Source organism: Pan troglodytes, chromosome 19, assembly GCF_028858775.2.
Source record: "Pan troglodytes isolate AG18354 chromosome 19, NHGRI_mPanTro3-v2.0_pri, whole genome shotgun sequence".
NCBI classification, from domain to species: Eukaryota; Metazoa; Chordata; class Mammalia; order Primates; family Hominidae; genus Pan; species Pan troglodytes.
The window spans coordinates 77,909,348-77,926,483 of NC_072417.2; the positions used below are offsets into that span (position 1 = coordinate 77,909,348).

Here is a 17,136-nt window from a genome sequence, read left to right on the forward strand (position 1 = left end):
GCCCCGCCTCGGGGCTCCGCTGGGGGGCCGTTGGGGGCCGCTGCCACAGCCGCGCTCACGAACCGGTAGTCGTAGGCGAGCGGCTCAGGGGCTGCGGGTCCCGATGGGGGGACCTGGCGGCGCGTCAGCGGCAGGGTTGCCCAGCGCAGGCAGCTCGCGCACGTACTGCGCGGGCAGGTAGAAGGGGCGGCCGCCGGGCTTGCGCCGCACGTGCCACCAATGCTCAGTGCTCTGTGCTGCGCCGCAGCGGCCGGTAGCGCTCATTGGGCGGGATGGCCACGCGGCGCCCGTCCTTGCCGGTGTACTCGAAGGGGTGCTCCACCAGTACGTACACGTCCCCCTCCACATCCGCCGCCATTGCGGCCGCGGCATTTTCCTGCAGGCAACAAGGAAGAGGGCCGCGGAAGTCAAGACCACTGAGCCCGGAATAGCCCCGCACTCGAGGACAGACTTGGGTTCGAGTCCCGATGCTGCACTTGCCGTTCGCCTTCGGGCCTCAGTTTTCCCATTTCTAAAATGGGGACTTGAATAAAATCACATGCAAGGCTTCCATTCTTACACTCAGTGCTGGAATTAGGACAACCCTTTCATTCCATGGGGTTGATGCTAAGATTTGAGCCTCGCTTCAGTCCTGCGGTGGGGAGATTGTGGGTAGTCTTGGTCCAAATCGACTGCGAGGGAAACCTTGGCTTTAAAACGAGGGGTGATTACCTGCTCTAAGGTCGACACCACGCTTGCTTGATAGTTGACCGTGCCTTAGTTTTCCCGTCAGTCCAGTGGGAAGAGCAGCCCATTTCCTGCCGCTCCCCGGGCCCTGTCCCGCCTGGACGCCTCCCGCCCGCAGAGAATCCGCAGAGGGTCCCGTAGCACCACCTCCCTCCAGGAGCCTGCGCCCCGGCCCCGGGGTCAGGGTTGGGATGCGGGCTCTGCAGGCGCCCCGGCGAACAGCTCTACCTGGAGGCTGTCCCTGCCCCGCTTAGTCCAAGGGCCTTGGTGTGGGGGCCTCCGCTGTCAAGGCGGGGGAACCGGTTCTCTCGGTTTCTCTCCCCTTCCCCAGCGGCTTCAACGCAGACGTGAGCCCGAGCCGGGCCCGCCCCCGCCCCCTGCTCTCCGGCTCTCACGCCGCCCCCCGAGAGAGGCTGCCCACCTGCCCTGTGACCCCTACAGTGTCCCCACGAGAGTGGCCCCTGGAGAATGCACTCTGAGACAGTGACTGTCCGTGCGGAGTCCCAGAGCAGGGGCCCCCAAAGCTCTCCGGAGTGGTCACAAGCCCCGCTCCCGCCCCGGCTCGGTGTGTCAGGGATGGGGGAGAGCTTAACTAAATCTGCCGGCGCCCCTCCACCAAAGCCATGAGTCGGTGGTCTTCTCCGGAAGTGCATGGCCCCTCCAAGCTCCCACACTGACCACATCTCCTCCTGCCTCCTAAGGTGACCCAGGCCAAGGGCCAGGAGACCGCGGCTTGCCGAGGCTGAGGGACCGAAGGAGCAGGGTCCAACCGGGACTCCCGTAGGGCTCCTTCGCCACTTTGTCAAGCGTTCCTCGACTAGGAAAGGGTATACACTTGAGTCACTAAGCACACTGGGCCCCGGAGGCGGGGTCATCGAGCTGCCCAGAGCCAACAAACCCCCAGGTGCACACTGCCTCGGCGCCCCTTCCCCCTGGACCCCGCAGCGCACTCACGTCTGCTGGGCGGGCCTCAGGGAGCCCAAGGGCCGGGTGGGCGGGGCCGGCAGGTTAGGCCCGGACCATCGCCCTGGGCGGGGCTTCCGAGGTGGTGCCGGAGAGGTTTCGCGGAATCGGAGCTGGCAACGGCAGCGAATAGGGACAGCGACGCTCAGGAGTGCTGTCACCCATACCCAAAGAAGCTGCGTCTGGGCGGGGCGAGGAGGAACCTGAATGCCTCTGCTGGGGACCTTGGGGGGCATTGGGACGAGGACCGGAGCAGAAAGCCGGGATCCGGAGCCAGGAAGGCTGCGTCTGAAGGGGCGCTGGCTGGTCGCTAGCGGAGCCCAAGGAGGGTGGGCCTCCCCTGCCCCGCCTTCCCCCTTCCCTTCTCCCCCGGGGATTTGCTGTCCCGGAGTCCCTGCGTCCCTCCCGCCTGCGGCTCTGGGAATGCCGGTCTGGGGCTGGTTGTCTAGTGCGGGCGTTCCCGTTCGTGGGGAGGTCATTGGCACCCTGAATCACCCACTGCGAGCCCTTCCAACCGGATTGTAGACCTGACAGCTCCGGGCCCACCTCCCCCAACAGGGCCTTTCCCGGAGCAACCCGGCCGGGCCTGGAAAAACTCCGAGCGGGATTCCCAGCGCAGGGACGCCCACCGGAGCGCAGTGTCTCGGGCTGGATAAGAAGGGGACCCGGCCACAGCTCCTTCGCCAACCTGCGGGAACACAGAGAAGGGGAGGGATTGGTGGGGGCCGAGAGGATCCCTGGAGCGCGAGAGCGCACCCGTCGCCAGGAGGTCCCCTGCGTCCACTGCCCAGGCGACGCAAGCTACAGCGGCGTCAACGCCTGGGTCGGCGCTAGGGGCCTGGGCCTGCTCCCCTCCCGCCTCCAGATGGAGGGCAGCCCTTCGCCTACCTTCTCCTCCCCGTGGGATGCGGCCCGAGCAGCTCCTGTCCCAGCACGGAGACAAGGGGAGCAGGCGCGCGGAGCTCCCGGGTGCGGACCCGCCACCTGCCGCACCCTTCCCTCCCCAACCCTGCCCCTTTCCCCACCCCCACCCCACCTCCCACCTCAACTCCCGCTCGGCGGCCCACTGCCTGCCCGGGCACCTCGGGGCGTCCGCTCGCCGGCCTCGTCTCCACTTGTCCCGGCAGGCGCGCGTGGGCTCGGCGTCCCGCGCTCCCTCCTCGACCGCGCGGCTCCGGCGCTGCCAGGTTTCCTGTATAGCAGTATAACCAGTGAGGCACCGGCGGAGAGCGCCCGGCAGAACTTCCTCCCTGACTGGGGCTGGGCTGCGGTTGCGAGAGACAATCCCCGGCGTCCTGGCTTCCTGTAGCCTCTGGGCCAGGCCCGCGCCTGAAGAGGAAAGATGCCACCCCCTCCCCTGCATTTCCCGGGATCCTGGGCCACTCCCGGGATCCTGGCTGTCTCCAGGGAGGAAGAGGCCGCGGGGCTGAGATGGTGGGACTGGGGATGGCGGGAGTCTCCCGCACAGCTTCTCCTGGCCAGATTGCCTTCCCACCATCCCCCACTCCCTCTTGATCCTTGAGGGGAAAGAGGTCCACCCTCCAATCCGTCCACAGGGTAAGCTCAGAACAACCTCCTGGGGGCCAGGAGTCCAGCCCCAGGGCCCTGCGCCTTGGGGGTCTTCTGTTTGGGAATTATCTGCCTCTCTGGACAAGCTGCCTCGCCCTGATCTTAGCCTGCGCTCACTCCACACATCACAAACCACAGCCCTAGCAGACCCCCTGCCCTCAGGGGCCCCCAGAAACAGTTGTGCCTATGGACCTGGCTGTGTGTGCGGAGAGCTGGCTGATTCAGGCTAGTGTTCTGGGAGGAAGAGAAGCCCGCACCCCAGGCCATGGCCCCTCTTGACTCCACCTCCTGGGGGCCCAGGGTTGGGTGGGAAGCTGAATATGGCCACACTCGTTCTGGAACTCCCTTACCTCTGTATCTTTGCCCCTGCTAGGCATTGCCCACCCGTGAGTCTACACTTCCTCTGAGAATCTCAGTGTGTCTGAGGCCTGGTGGCACTTTGGGACCCTCCAGGGTGGGCACACAGCAGAACTCAGCATTGGTCTTTGGTGCCCGACATGCTTAGAAAATAGTGACTGGAGGAATCTTCTCTCCCTCCCTACCTTTTAGGTCTCTCCCCACCTGCAGCACAGCCAGGCAGCGGTTGGCAGTGGTGATGGTCTTTGCGTGGGGTCAGGCAGGTATGATGCCCCACTCTGCTGCTTGGCGGCTGGTAGGCCTTGGGAGTTCTGCCTTATCTCTGCAGCTCAGCTTTCTTTCCTATCAATAGTAACACCCACTTCACTGGATTATTGGGAAGATTAAATGAGGTCCACTAAGCAGTGCTTACCACATGCCCAGCGTACACCATATATCAGCTATTTTTTTTTTTTTTTTTGAGATGGAGTCTGGCTCTGTCGCCCAGGCTGGAGTGCAGTGGCACAATCTCGGCTCACTGCAACCTCTGTCTCTGGGTTGAAGTGATTCTCCTGCCTCAGCTTCCTGAGTAGGTGTGATTACAGGCACCCACCATCATGCCCAGCTAATTTTTGTATTTCTGCAGAGACGGGGTTTCTCTATATTGGCCAGGCTGGTCTTGAACTCCTGACCTCAAATGATCTGACTGCCTCAGCCTCCCAAAATGCTGGGATTACAGGCGTGAGCCACAGTGCCTGCCTATATCAGCTATTATGACACTTTTATTATGTGATGAGCTCTTGGGGTTTTGACTGGAATCTCCAAACCACCCGTCCTCCTTCAGGCAGAAGAGAAGGGGAAGTCCCAGCTACTCGGGAGGCTGAGGCAAGAGAACTGCTTGAACCTGGGAGGCGGAGGTTGCAGTGAGTCGAGATCACACCACTGCACTCCAGCCTGGGCGACAGAGTGACTCCGTCTCAAAAAAACATGGGTGAGAAGGGGAAACAAGTGCCCTCAGAGGCGCTTGGCTGAGGATGGAGAGGGGCTGAGCCCACTGGCAGGGCAGAACCAGGTCATGTGCCATGGCCCTCCACTGGGCCTCCCTCCCCCAGTTTCTCTTCTCTTCTCTGGCCCTACCATCTATTGTCCTTGGGGGAAGCTGCGGCACCTAGATGGGCAGAGGGTGCCAACTTGTAATCTGAAAGGGGCCTTCAAGGACAGGAAATCGCAGATCTGAATGTTGTCTGTTTCCATCCCATTTTACCGCAATCTGATTTCCCTGAGAATTAGTCTGTTTCCAAGGGCACCTTCGGGAAGAATCCTCACAGGCCTAAGCCCTCCCCAGGCCAGACTCCTGCCCACTCAGGGATGGGGCAATGAGGGCTCTGACCAGGCCAGGCTTGTGGTCACGGCGGGTGCATAACCCAGCTCCTGGCTTAGGAGGTATTGGCATCTGGGCACAGGTGTGCGCCATGACCGGGAGAAGCTGTGCACAGCCTCCACCTGCCTGCCACTGCCACCTCTGTTCTGCACAGGCATCCAGCTCCAAAGCTGGGTGGGTGACTCAGCAGCTGATCACCCCCAGGGAGGGGTGGGGGTGGGCTCATCTCTGACAGTGACAGGTGGATCTCCACCTGAGGCCTCAGACTCCAAGCTGAGCGCAGGTAAGACAGCTAGGACTGAGGGCCCGCTGGGTCCAGGAGAGATGGGAGAAGGCGACAGAGAGACCAGCAAACCCACATTTCCCTGAAGCCTGGAGGGTCTGAACTTCACTTCAAAAACAATTCCAGGCTCCCACCCCAGCATCAAGGCCCCTTCAAAGGCAGTCCTGCTCCGGGGAAGTTCTTCAGTCTCCAGTGTCCTGGCTGGGCAAGTTCAGTGATGCTTTGGGAATTCATGGCTTTGTGAGGCGGCGGCTGCATCCACAGGGCAGCTCCCCCGCATGCCCTGCACAGCTTAGGGCGAAGGACCAGGTCACTTCTCCACAGTGCAGGGCCCAGCTGCCTGCTGTCTCTAGGGTCCTGCCTATCTGTGCCCTGGCAGGGGTCAGTCAGGCAGAGAGTGTGACCCCGGGCACCCACCAAGGTGGGCCTGGAGCATCTGCAGCAGTGCCCCTGTCTGTAGAGGGGTGAGGAGGGCACGGGGATTGGGGGTGGGCAAGACGGCGACCCTCCCTAAACCGAGGAGGGCTCAAAGTGCTGGTTTCCAGTCATTTCTCCTTCTCCTAATGGGGCCAAGGCCCCAGGCTAGAGAAGAGCTAGGGGCTCTGACGCTGAGAAAGGGGTGGGCTCAGCAGGTGAGACGCACTGGGGTGGGGAGTAAAGAGGAGACAGAGAGGAAGTGGGGTCACCAGGACTGGCCCTGCCCTGCTGAGGGGCGGTTTGGCACTGGCAGTGAGGGCCAGGAAAGGCACTGGGTGGGCCCACAGGCCCTGTCCCAGCAGTGGCCTGCCCAACAGCCACCCGCTGCCTCTAGGACAGACCTGAGAGGCTCCTGTGCATCCGCTGGGGGTGAAAATGTCTGGATTTCATGGGTGACTCGCATACGGTCAAGAATAAAAAATACTTTCTGTTGAAATATGAATGGGAAAAACCCACCTTAAAAAACCAGACCTTTTAATCAGGAATGTGGAATTGAAAATGTTCCCCAAGTCCCCTTTCCACAGTGTTTGCCCAGCCCTAACGGAGGTGCCGGGATGCTGGTGAGCCAGGGCCTGGTGAGTAAAAGGCCCTGTCTGCCCCCAGACAGGGAGCATCTGGTGGTGGCCACGCCTCCTGCAACAGAGGGGTGGGGGGAGGGCCAGGGGACATCATGGGGACTTCCTGGGCTTTCTGTAGGAGGCCAGTGCTCTGGTCACATCTGAGGTCTTCCTGACAAGGGGACACAGCTGTGACACGGTGAGTATCCTGGGCTGATAGGAAACCCAGCTGGGATGGCTGAGCCACACTCACCCCCGGCCTTCAGAGTGGGATCAGCAGAGGGGCATCAGGCGAAAACGTTCTGTTGCTGGTACTTGCGTCAGCGAGCACAGCGGGGGCAGCCCTTCTTCACCACAGCCTGGCAGCTCTGGTGGAAGACGGTCTTGCACTTGGCACACCTGGGGAGAGAGCAGCACACCTGCTGGTGCCGGCTGGGCTGGAGGTTGACCTGTGGCCACGCTGGCCAGCACTTTTGACCAGAACCCACGATATGGCTGTGACATACCGTGTAACCCATGCACGCACGCTGTGCCTTTCCATCCCGGAACAGGAGATTCTCGAAACAGTGCTTACCCATACGTCACACAATGCACACTGATATTCTCTGTCCTATTGCATTTTTTATAAATGCTGCTTGAGATTCATTAAAGATTTCTTACCTATATTTTTAAAAGCATTTACTTATTTATTTATTTATTTTTGAGACAGAGCCTTGCTCTGTTGCCCAGACTGGTGTGAGGCTCACTGCAACCTCTGCCTCCCAGATTCAAGCAATTCTCCTGCCTCAGCCTCCCAAGTAGCTGGGATAACAGGTGCCCACCACCACACCTGGCTTACTTTTGTGTTTTTAGTGGAGACGGGGTTTCACCATGTTGGCCAGGCTGGTCTCAAACTCCTGACCTGAAGTGATTCACTCGCCTCGGCCTCCCAAAGTGTTGGGATTACAGGCGTGAGCCACCGCACCCGGCCAAGACTGTATAATTTAAAAAACTCACTCCCAGGCCCATTCAGGGCTGAATCCTGGCCAGTGGACACCGATAAAAAAAGAACTAATGTTCCCAGTTCAGTTTTCCACTCCCACATGGGTTGCAGGAAGGTCTGGATGAATTTTTCCATTGAGAGGTTGCTGATAATGAGCAATAACTGGGAACAAGAGGGATCATTTCAGCAACCAAGGCAGTAGCAGTGGCAGTGGCAGCTACCACCCACCAGGTGCCCACTTTGTGCCTGGTCTTATGCCAACAGTGCAGGGCGGTAACTCATACAACCCTCCTCAACCCATGCATACACTGAGGCCCCAGGAGGCTCCACTCAGAGAGCTGGCAGCCACCTCTTCTTTAGGAAGACAGATGGTTCTGTAGAGGCAGAGGAGTCCTGGGAGAGCTTGTCTTGCCCCCTGAGCTGGTCCAGAGCTGGCCATGACTGCCCAGGGCGTGGGCTGCCCTGAACAACTGCACCGCCCCTTGGCACGGCACAAAGCAGATGTTCAATACGTTCCTGCCCATAGAGCGAAGCCTGCTGCCCTGCGTGCTTGGGCCAGGCTGTGGGTGTGGCGAAGGGTGGGGCTGGGAGGCAGCTGGCTGGGTGTCCCGCATACCTGACTGTGGTGTCAAACTCAGAGGGGAAGATGATGTCGTGGTGCTGGCAGATCTGGCAGATGAAGCTGTGCTGGGTGCACAGGTCGCAGTGGTAGACATGCTGGGAGGCAAATTCAATCAGGGCCTTGAGGAATCCTTCATACACCTCATCTGCGATCTGCGGAGGGCAAGTAGGAATCCTTCATACACCCCGTCTGCGATCTGCGGAGGGCTGGTAAACTGAGGCCCCAGGCCTTTCAAGCAGCTGCACTGAGTCGCCATGGCACCCTGCCTAGAGAACTTCTACCCCCAGTTTCCATGCGGGCAAGAAAAGAAAACCTCCCTGAATCAGGCTGAGCAGTGGCAGCATCCAGCCCGTGGGTACTGCGGTCACTCGGGGCTTATGGGATTTATAGATGAGACCCAAATCCACTGTACCCTCCCCTTGGGGAAAGGAGTATTCCAAACTCTCTTCCCTACGATCCTGGGGTTGCTGGAGTTTTATTTCAGGGGTGCTGGGGGTATCCGTCCCTGCCCAGGAAGCTGGGGCAGCAGGGCAACCCACCCTGAGCTGCAGAAAAGCTGCAGACTGCTGTCTTCTTCAGTAAACTACAGACACCCTCTCTCCCATCTTCCTTGCTGACTTCTCCAGGAATGAAGTCTTTCTAGAGTTCTGGGCGGGGGAGGCATGACACTCTCACCTGCTGGAGGTCAGCAACACGGAACCTATGCGGAGACTCCAAGAGATAATTCCGGTGGTTGAGCCTTCAAACAAAACACAAGCGATTCTTCAGGAAAGTTTCGAAGACCCAGGCCAGCCTGTGTTGTTTATTTTCATTCCCCTGGCGCTGCTCACCAGGCAGACACCTCCCGCCTGGGCGGGGCAGGGCCTAGGAGCACAATTCAGCCTGCTTGGGACCCGGTCTTCAAGGTAACTAACTAGCTGGTTGGACCTTGGACATGTTACTTAAGCTCTCTGAACCTTGGGTTCCCCTCTCTGGGAAATGGAGTTGTCTGGATTGAGTAACTTATTGAAAGCATTTGGCTTGGTGCAGAGCTCACAGTAAACATGTAATTAATTAATTAATCATGAGGAGGAGGATGGGTGCTGACATCTGGGACCAGGAACTGCGCTAAGAGCTTCATACGCACTCATTCATTTGATCCTCACAATAATCCTGTGAGGCTGGTACTAACACAACCCCAACTTTGAGAAGAGGAAACAGAGAGGTTAAGTCACTTGCCTGAGGTCACATATCTAGTAGGTGGGAGAGCTGGAGTTTGAACACAGGGGCCTGGCTCCTGAGCCTGCACCCTTGTCCACCTGGTGAATGCCTAGAGATGAAGGCTGTTGTCATTATTGCCACAGTCACATACCAGGGACAGTGCTGGGGACAGTAATGCACAGGATATGGCCTCTGCCCTCCTGTGGCCCCTGGTTTGGCCGAGGGACAGACATCCAAGTGTCTGGTTTCAGTGCTACATGAGAGCAACCGAGACGTGTCCTAAGTACAGCAGATCCCATTTCAGAGGTGGCGGGGGGAGCAGAGGACAAGGGCTCAGCTGCCAACACAGCTCTAGTTTCCACCACACCAATGGCAGGGATCCAGCGGGCCCCATCCAGAGAGATGGAGAGGAAACACTTGCAGAAAGTCCCCTGGTACAAAACCTGCCTGGCCTGGCTGTGTGTGTTTACATGGGTACTGGGGGTGGGAGGTTACTCCAAGTCAGAGGATGCTTGGGAACCTGCCCCAGGATGCCCCAGACATCTGGGGACAGGATGGTGCCAGCCCTGGGTCTGGGCCTCCCAGGTGCAAGCTGTGGAGCATCTGGAATAGGGACTTGGCCTTGTCCCAGCTAGTGGCCTCAGCTGTGGTCCAGGGGAGCCCAATCTGGGGTGGAGAGGGTGAGTCTCACCAAGCAGCCACACAGGCCAAGATGCCAACTGGCCCCTCAGTTTACCATGCTGGTGTCCCCAGTAAACTTCCTACACTCTAGGAAGGGAAGCTGCCATTTGTCACCAAGAAAACATGGGACACAGCAGGCTGGGGGGACACAGGTTGGCCCTCAGCTGGCAGGAGGGTGGGCTGATCTGGATGGAGAATTAGCTTTGCCATCTGTCCTCTGACCACAGTCGTGGAAGCCCTGGGAGCCCCTGTGCCCTGGGCCTGTCACCCTCTCAGCAAGGGCTTGTGACTGGCTTCTCCACAGTGCTCAGTCAAGGCCAGAGGGGAGAGGGCGCCGACCCAGGGGTGAGAGGCCACTTCCCCTCCTGGCTTCCAGGAGAGAAACTTTCATGCACCAGGGCACAGTCAGCCCTACTTAGGGCCTCAGTTTCTCCGCCCACACAATGAGGAGAACCTCTTTGTCCTCTGGCGTGAGGCTGGCTACCTGGGAAAGAGACCAGAGGAATCTGGACGGCTCTCCGGGAGAGAGGAAGATGAGGGGAAAGGTCGAATCTTAGCTCCTGGAATCGATGAAGTGATGGGGAAGGAAAGGGTCCGGCAAGGGCTGGAAGATCCGGGGGACATGGGTGGGGGGCCTGGGTGCCACCTGTCTCCTGAGCCCTGGCTCCTCCTCTGCCCACCCCTCCCCGGCTGTCGGGAGGGACAATGAGGTCTGGTGGGTGGACAGGGTGTGTGGCATTTCTGTGATGGCTTCCTCCCAAGGGCTGGAGAGGACACTGTCAGGGGCTTCTCTGGCCCTTGGAGACATGTCCCAGGTCTGCAGGAGAGAACCCGGCCAGGCAGCTGCCACTAGTGCAGGACAGCTCCTCCCTGACTCCCTGACATCCAAGACCTTCCCATGCCTCAGCCCTCTCCTCTCAACCTTCCCTCTGGCTGACTCGGTCCAGGCCCAGCTCCCTGGGCTAATTACTAACACCAGCTGCCACCCAGGGCTCTCCCCTTCACCAACTGCACTCCGCTGGGGCCACAATGGTCTTTTTGTGTGTTTGTTTTGGGTTTTTGAGACAGAGTCTCGCTCTGTCTCCCAGCCTGGAGTGCAGTGGCGTGATCTTGGCTCACTGCAACCTCTGCCTCCTGGGTTCAAGTGATTCTCCTGCCTCAGCCTCCCTAGTAGCTGGGATTACAGGTGCCTGCCACCACGCCCGGCTAATTTTGTACTTTTAGTAGAGACGGGGTTTTGCTATGTTGGCCAGGCTGGTCTCAAAATCCTGACCGTAGGTGATCCACCCGCCTTGGCCTCCCAAAGTGCTGGGATTACAGGCATGAGCCACCGCACCTGGTCTTTTCAGAGTGGTCTTTTCTAAGCCGCTGACCGGAAGTGACAGCCCTGTGCTCAAAACCCTTCAATGGTTCCCCACAGGTGGCAGATCAAATCCAAAGGCCTCGAGGGCCCTTTGAGTTCTGGGCACTGCACCTGAAGCCCAGCTGCCCAGAGGCCCTCAAGGGTGTCAGTGAGCTGTGCTCCTGCCAGCCTCTTGCTACCGGTCTCTTAGCCAGGAAAGCCAGGTTCTCCCCTGCCCTTTCTACTCTTTTCTCATTTTTCTAAGCCCCAGTTCAACAGACACACAATGCCACTGGTGTGGCAACATGTGTGTGTGGATGGAGTGAGGTGCAGAAGCAGGTGGTGGTGGGCTCTGAGAAGGGCTGATTGAATGGTCTCTTTATTCCCTTTCATAAATTTTCCTCGCTTGGAAGATTGACCTTTGTAAAGAAGAAAAACATTTCAGAAGGAAAAAGGAAAATATCTCTGCATGTCCTCAGCTCAGATGCCATCTCCTCTGGGGGCTCCTCTGGCCCCTGCCAAGGCTGGATCAGGTGCCCTCAGGGCACACACGATGCTGACCCAGGGCCATCTGTGGCCCAGACTCTGGGTCCCTCATGCAGCCCTCACCACTGCTCAGGAGGCCACAGGAACAGAGGAATCACTGGCCCATTTTATAGACGGGAAAGCTGGACCCGGAGAAGTGAAGCAACTTTCCTGACTCACAGTGGGTGAGGGCCTCCCACGCTCTTTCCCCTGACCCACGCTGTTTCCATGGGACTTCCACAGGCATGGGAAGCAGGCTGAGTACATAGCAGGAGTACAGCGCTGCTGCCCAGGGATGGAGCAGGAGGGTCAGGGAGAGAGAGACAGGGCTGCCCCTGGTGCCCACAGAGACAGGTCTGTAAAGCTGATGAACAAACTCTCTCAGCAGGGCGGGGATGGGTGAATGGGGCTGGGGTCCACAACCCACCCCACAGGCATCTGGTCTACACAGGTCTGCATGCCTGTGCAGGTACCTGGCTCCTTGACCAAGGAGGGTGATAAGGCCCCACCTGACCCCAGAGATTTCGCCACCTGGTTAGGTGGGCAGGAGGATAGTCTCTCTGGAGCCCTGGGTCATGGACTCTCAGAGGTAGGGAGTGAGTCAGCGCTTGCCAAGAGGTGGAGACCCAGTCACCCGCGATGCTTGGGATGGGCAGAGCCTCCTGGGGCGAAGCCTTCTAGGGTCTAGGGTCCCACATGGTGGTCCCTGGAAGGCTTTCTGTTCTTCCAGGCCCTACAGAGGAGACCAAGGCTCAGCTGGCAGCTGTGGGGCCAAATTCTCCTCTCTGCCTAGGGGAGAGCCCCCGCAGCACCCCTTGAGAGCCCCTGGGGACCTGCTCGAGGCACACCCTGGCCCTGAGGAGGCCCGGCTCTGGGAGCACTGCAGCCAGGATGGAGGAGGCAGTCTTCAGAGAGGCGCTCTCTGGGCCAGCCCTGTGGGGAGGGAAGGCCAGACGGGGGAACCTGGAGGGGCTTGTGAACTGGTTCCTGCCCCTAGAAACCCAGCAGAGGTGGACTCGAAGCCCATTCTGGGCAGAAGGCACCGGCAGGCTTCTCCGCCTGAGGTCTGCCCTCCTGAGGGTGCCAGGAGAGCACAGCCCTGGGAAGACTGTAGCCTGGGCTGTGACCTGAGGACTGGGAAGCGTTTATGACAGACATGGAGAGGCCTAAGTCCCTGCTGAAGCCCAGCATCACATCCCATTCCTGAGCACCAAAGGCCCCAGGCCCTGGGTAAGAGAAGCTTCCTGAAGGGCATCCTGAGGGCCCCGCCCCGATCACCTCTTCTTTGGAGAATTTCAGGAGGGAGGCTGGCATGGGCCAGACGACTGGCTGGACAGGGAAGAGGGGGGAACATCTGGACCTTGCCTGCCTCTCGCCACACTCCCCACTTCCCTCGTCACTGTAGCCAAAGTTCTCCCTGTGCTTTCCACCGACAGTTCATGGCCTGTGCGTGCTATTCCTTCTGTCTGGAACGCCCTTTTCCCCTTTGCTTCCCCTTTCTAATTCGTCATTTTTCAGGTCTCACCTTAGAAGTCACTTCCTCCAGGAAGTCCTTCCTGCTTTGTCCTCCTCTGATCTGGGCTGGATGTCAAAGCCTCTGTGCTTCCAGGACGTCCTGCCTCTCACCCTCACCCCCGGATGGAGTTGCTGGCTTTCCCACCTGTCTCCCTCTCACCCTCAGCCCCGGATGGAGTTGCTGGCTTTCCCACCTGTCTCCCTCTCACCCTCAGCCCCGGATGGAGTTGCTGGCATTCCCACCTATCTCCCCTCTCACCCTCACCCCCGGATGGAGTTGCTGGCTTTCCCACTTGTCTTCCCTGCCAGGCCAGAGGCTTCCAGCGGGTCGGCCCTGGCTCTGCCCGGCTCAGTGTTGAAGCCCACATGCCTTGCCAGGTGTGCAGTGCTTAGTATGTTCTCAGTCCATGTTTTTGAGTGAACAAATAGATACGTGAAAAAAAAACCCAAAATCACCCCCAAAAGATGTGATCATTTCCCAGGCCCAATGGGAAGATCTCTGCCCATGTTTCCTCCAAGTGGACGCCTTGCCCTGGGCACTGCCCCCGTGTGTGTGTGTGTGTGCACGACTGCCTGCATGTGTGTACATTTGTGTGCATGTGCATGTGTGTGCAAGTCTGTGCATTTGTGTGTACATTTATGTGTGTGGGTGTGTGTGCGCATGTGTATGTGTGTATTCATGTGTGTGTGTTCATGTGTGTGTGTGTGTGTTCATGTGTGTGTGTGTGTGTTTGTGTGCATGCACGTAAAGGGTGCTCACCTCCTCCTGAGCTCCTTCAGGGCACCGCTCCAGCACGGGCCCAGGTAATCCCCCAGGAGCTTTAGCTGCTCCCAGCTCCTCCCGATAAGGTGCATCCGCTCCACATGCTTGTACAGAGATGCTTTTGCCATCTGCAGGTTGATGAGGGGCTGGGCCCAGATCTGCAACAGAAACTTCAGGGCCTGCCTGCAGATCTGGGGGCACCACCAGGCATTAGGGATGGGAAGGAATGGCTGTTCAATGAGCACTGCCCGGCCAGGTGCCACATGACCTGCTCACTTACCTGAGGGGCTATCTTCATTTTACAGATGGGGAAACTGAGGCTCAGGGAGATGAGGGGATTTGGCTAGGGTCACCCAGCTTGTAAATGGTACAGTCAAGCTCTGAACCCAGTTTATCTGACTCCCAAACCCACTCTCCCTCTAAGGGCAAGGGTCGCTGCCCCCTCCCCAACCATGCTGAGATGAGGGAGGGACTGCTTTGGTTAACGCCCCCTCCCTCTGGGCCTCACAGATCAGGGTCTCTGGGTTCAGGAACCCTTGGAGTTCTTTCCCCAGAGTTGTTTCCTGGCCATGCCCATCCTATTCCTGGAGTCAGAGTGCCACAGCAGACACATCTGAGCCGAGGGCTCCCTGTGACCTTCCTCCCTCTCCCACAGAGGCAGCCTTCCAAGTTTTCTACCTCCGACTACACAGTGGAGCTGAAGGGCGCCACTCTCTGCTGGGCCCCCAAAACAAATCCAGTAAGAAGAACGTGCTGGAGGTGAGTGGTGGGGGTGGGGAGAAGGAGGGAAGGGGCTTAGTGATGCCTGCCAGCCCTCTGAAACTAGTGACCTGGAAATGACCTGGGGGTTTTTGACCCTTAATTCCCTATGAGCCAACACTGAGTGCAGCTTTTGGCTGTATTAATAGAGGTAAGAATCCAGAGCCAGAGAGGTGATACTGGTGCAGTTGCTGGCAGTGCTCTGGGACCCTTACTGTAGGCAAGCCCCAAGTAGGAGGATCTGGGAAGAATTGGGGCTACCATTCTCAGGGCTCAAGGCCAAAGCTGCACCCCCGCTCCAGGGGACCTGTCCTGTGTTTCTAGCATCACAGATTCTGCAGTTCCCCCTCCAGAAGCTGAGTTAATAATAATCCTTGCCCTGGAGGGTGGTGAGGAGTAGGGCCTCTGGAAGAGGAAATTCTCATGCCTAGAATGGCAGCCCTCGTCCCAGCCTGAGAGAGACAGGAGGCTCCGTGTCCTTGGCTGCTTACTGTGACAGGCCTGGTTGGGAAATCTCTTTCTCCCCAGGTGCCCTTCCCTGTCCCTGAGCCAAAGCCCCATTTCTGTCTGGACTGCATCCCCAGTGAATAAACCGGGGCAGTGGGCAAGACTACCAGGTTACCCCCACAGGAAGGGAGAGAAGACCCAGGATGGGTACTCCCAATGCCACACCCTTCACTGTCCACGTCTTATCTTGTTTTTAAACTACTCTTACCCTGACCTCAGTCCCTAGAAGGTTTGAGGCAGATCACAACAGAAACACACGTGGTGAACTGGCAAATTCACTGAAAAGCCAGGACCACAAAAAACAAGTTAGAGATGGGACTCAAGATGGAGAGGAATTAGGGGGCAGATGATGTACAGGTGCTAAGGTGTGGTTGCTGAAGAAAATTTAGCTCTGACTTTCCTGCTAGGTAAGGTGAAAAGAGAGGGGCTATCAGGTGCATGTCTCTTTGTGGTTGAAAAAATAATAAAACCCGCCCAGATGTTGAGGGAATCAAAGCTTTTTCCTAACCCTTCGCTCTTCAATTTCTTGTGTGTAGCTCCGTGAACATGGGATCTAGAAGGACAAGTCAGGTACCCTGCAAAACACCTCCAGGGAGGTTTAATGGGGCTGCTTCAGGTGGCATTATTATGATGAAGGCCAGCAGCATGACCTCATGTCTCAGCTCAGAAAAAGCAATTCTGCAAAGAACCTGACTGTGTAGTTTCTTGATTATTCACCAAGCTCCATTCAGTTCTAGAACCAGGATATCTACAAAGCAAAGTTGGAAAACTGGTTTCATCTCATGAGCTACTCTGATGACTAGGTCTGGAGTCTTGTGGGGTTTTGTTTTTATTTTTTGTTTTTGTTTTTGTTTTTAGAGACAAGGGAGTTTGGGTTTCCTTTCTACCCAGCAGGCATGGCTCAGTGGCAGACACCAACCACTGGCATCTGGGTTGTATTTCATAATTTGCACGGTACTTGCAGAACCTTGTCTCATTTAAGCTTTGTAATAATCCCACAAAAATAGCTGGTAGTAGCTGAATTTTACAGACACTGAAATGGAAGCTTGAAGAAATTAGGTGAAGGTCAGGGTGAGGCAGCTAGTGAGCAGCAGAGCCCGCCCTCTGGTCCCAAGGCCCAGGGACCCTTCTGCCTGCCCCTGGGGGAGTCAGGGCCTTTGCTTTTTGCCCAGGGCACACCCACTGGCCGCTCCCACTGGCCCCCCGCTGTGGAGACACCTCTACACTGTAAGAACTATCCAACCAAGGGGGCCAAAGCCAGCCTTGCTCACAGTCCTGAGGCATCAGACACTGTGCAGACTGCCCTGCCCCCTGCTGGCTGCCTGTCTGCTTCCCGTGGCCAGCCCTGACCGCGGCCCCTGTCCCCCAGCCACTTCGTTGCTCACCACAGCCCCTACTCTGCTGCTTCCATTCTGGGGCCCGAGTGGAGGGGTGGACCTAGAGGAGGCTGGCATTGCTGAGCCAGCAGCAGGGACACTAGACACAGGCAACAAGGGTAATGGAGCAGAACACAGGCTCTGGAACCAGCCAACATGGCAAAACCCTATCTCTACTGGAAATACAATAATCAGCTGGGTGTGGTGGTGCACGTCTGTAATCCCAGCTCCTGGGGAGGCCGAGGCACTTGAGCCCAAGAGTCAGAGGTTGCGGTGAGCTGAGATCATACCACTGTACTCCAGCCTGGGTGACAGAGCAAGACTCTGTCTCAAAAAAAAAAAAAAAAAAAAAAAGGAAGCACTGGAGGACATTAAACAAATAGCAGATCCTCCAGCCTGGCCAACATAAAAATACAAAAATTAGCTGGGCATGGTGGCGGGTGCCTGTAATCCCAGCTACTCGGGAGGCTGAGATAGGAGAATCACTTGAACCCAGGAGGCTGAGGCTGCAGTGAGCCGAGATCGCGCCACTGCACTCCAGCCTGGACGACAAAGGGAGACTCCATCTCAAA

At 57.9% G+C, this 17,136-nt stretch overlaps 2 protein-coding genes across 2 annotated transcripts; both read right to left on the minus strand.

Moving 5' to 3' along the window:
* Positions 1-1,458: 1,458 nt before the first annotated feature.
* Positions 1,459-6,138, minus strand: LOC129137722 (uncharacterized). The gene is made up of 5 exons (XM_054671142.1): positions 6,077-6,138; positions 5,902-5,981; positions 2,772-3,018; positions 1,681-2,377; positions 1,459-1,543 (listed from the first exon to the last, which is right to left on the minus strand). The coding sequence occupies exons 1-4, from the start codon at positions 6,136-6,138 to the stop codon at positions 1,735-1,737; spliced, it is 1,032 nt and encodes a 343-aa protein (XP_054527117.1). The 3' UTR covers positions 1,459-1,543; positions 1,681-1,734.
* Positions 4,572-16,922, minus strand: LOC740241 (putative pleckstrin homology domain-containing family M member 1P). The gene is made up of 4 exons (XM_016946766.3): positions 13,920-16,922; positions 8,572-8,635; positions 7,891-8,048; positions 4,572-6,691 (listed from the first exon to the last, which is right to left on the minus strand). The coding sequence occupies exons 1-4, from the start codon at positions 14,048-14,050 to the stop codon at positions 6,613-6,615; spliced, it is 432 nt and encodes a 143-aa protein (XP_016802255.1). The 5' UTR covers positions 14,051-16,922; the 3' UTR covers positions 4,572-6,612.
* Positions 16,923-17,136: the final 214 nt, after the last annotated feature.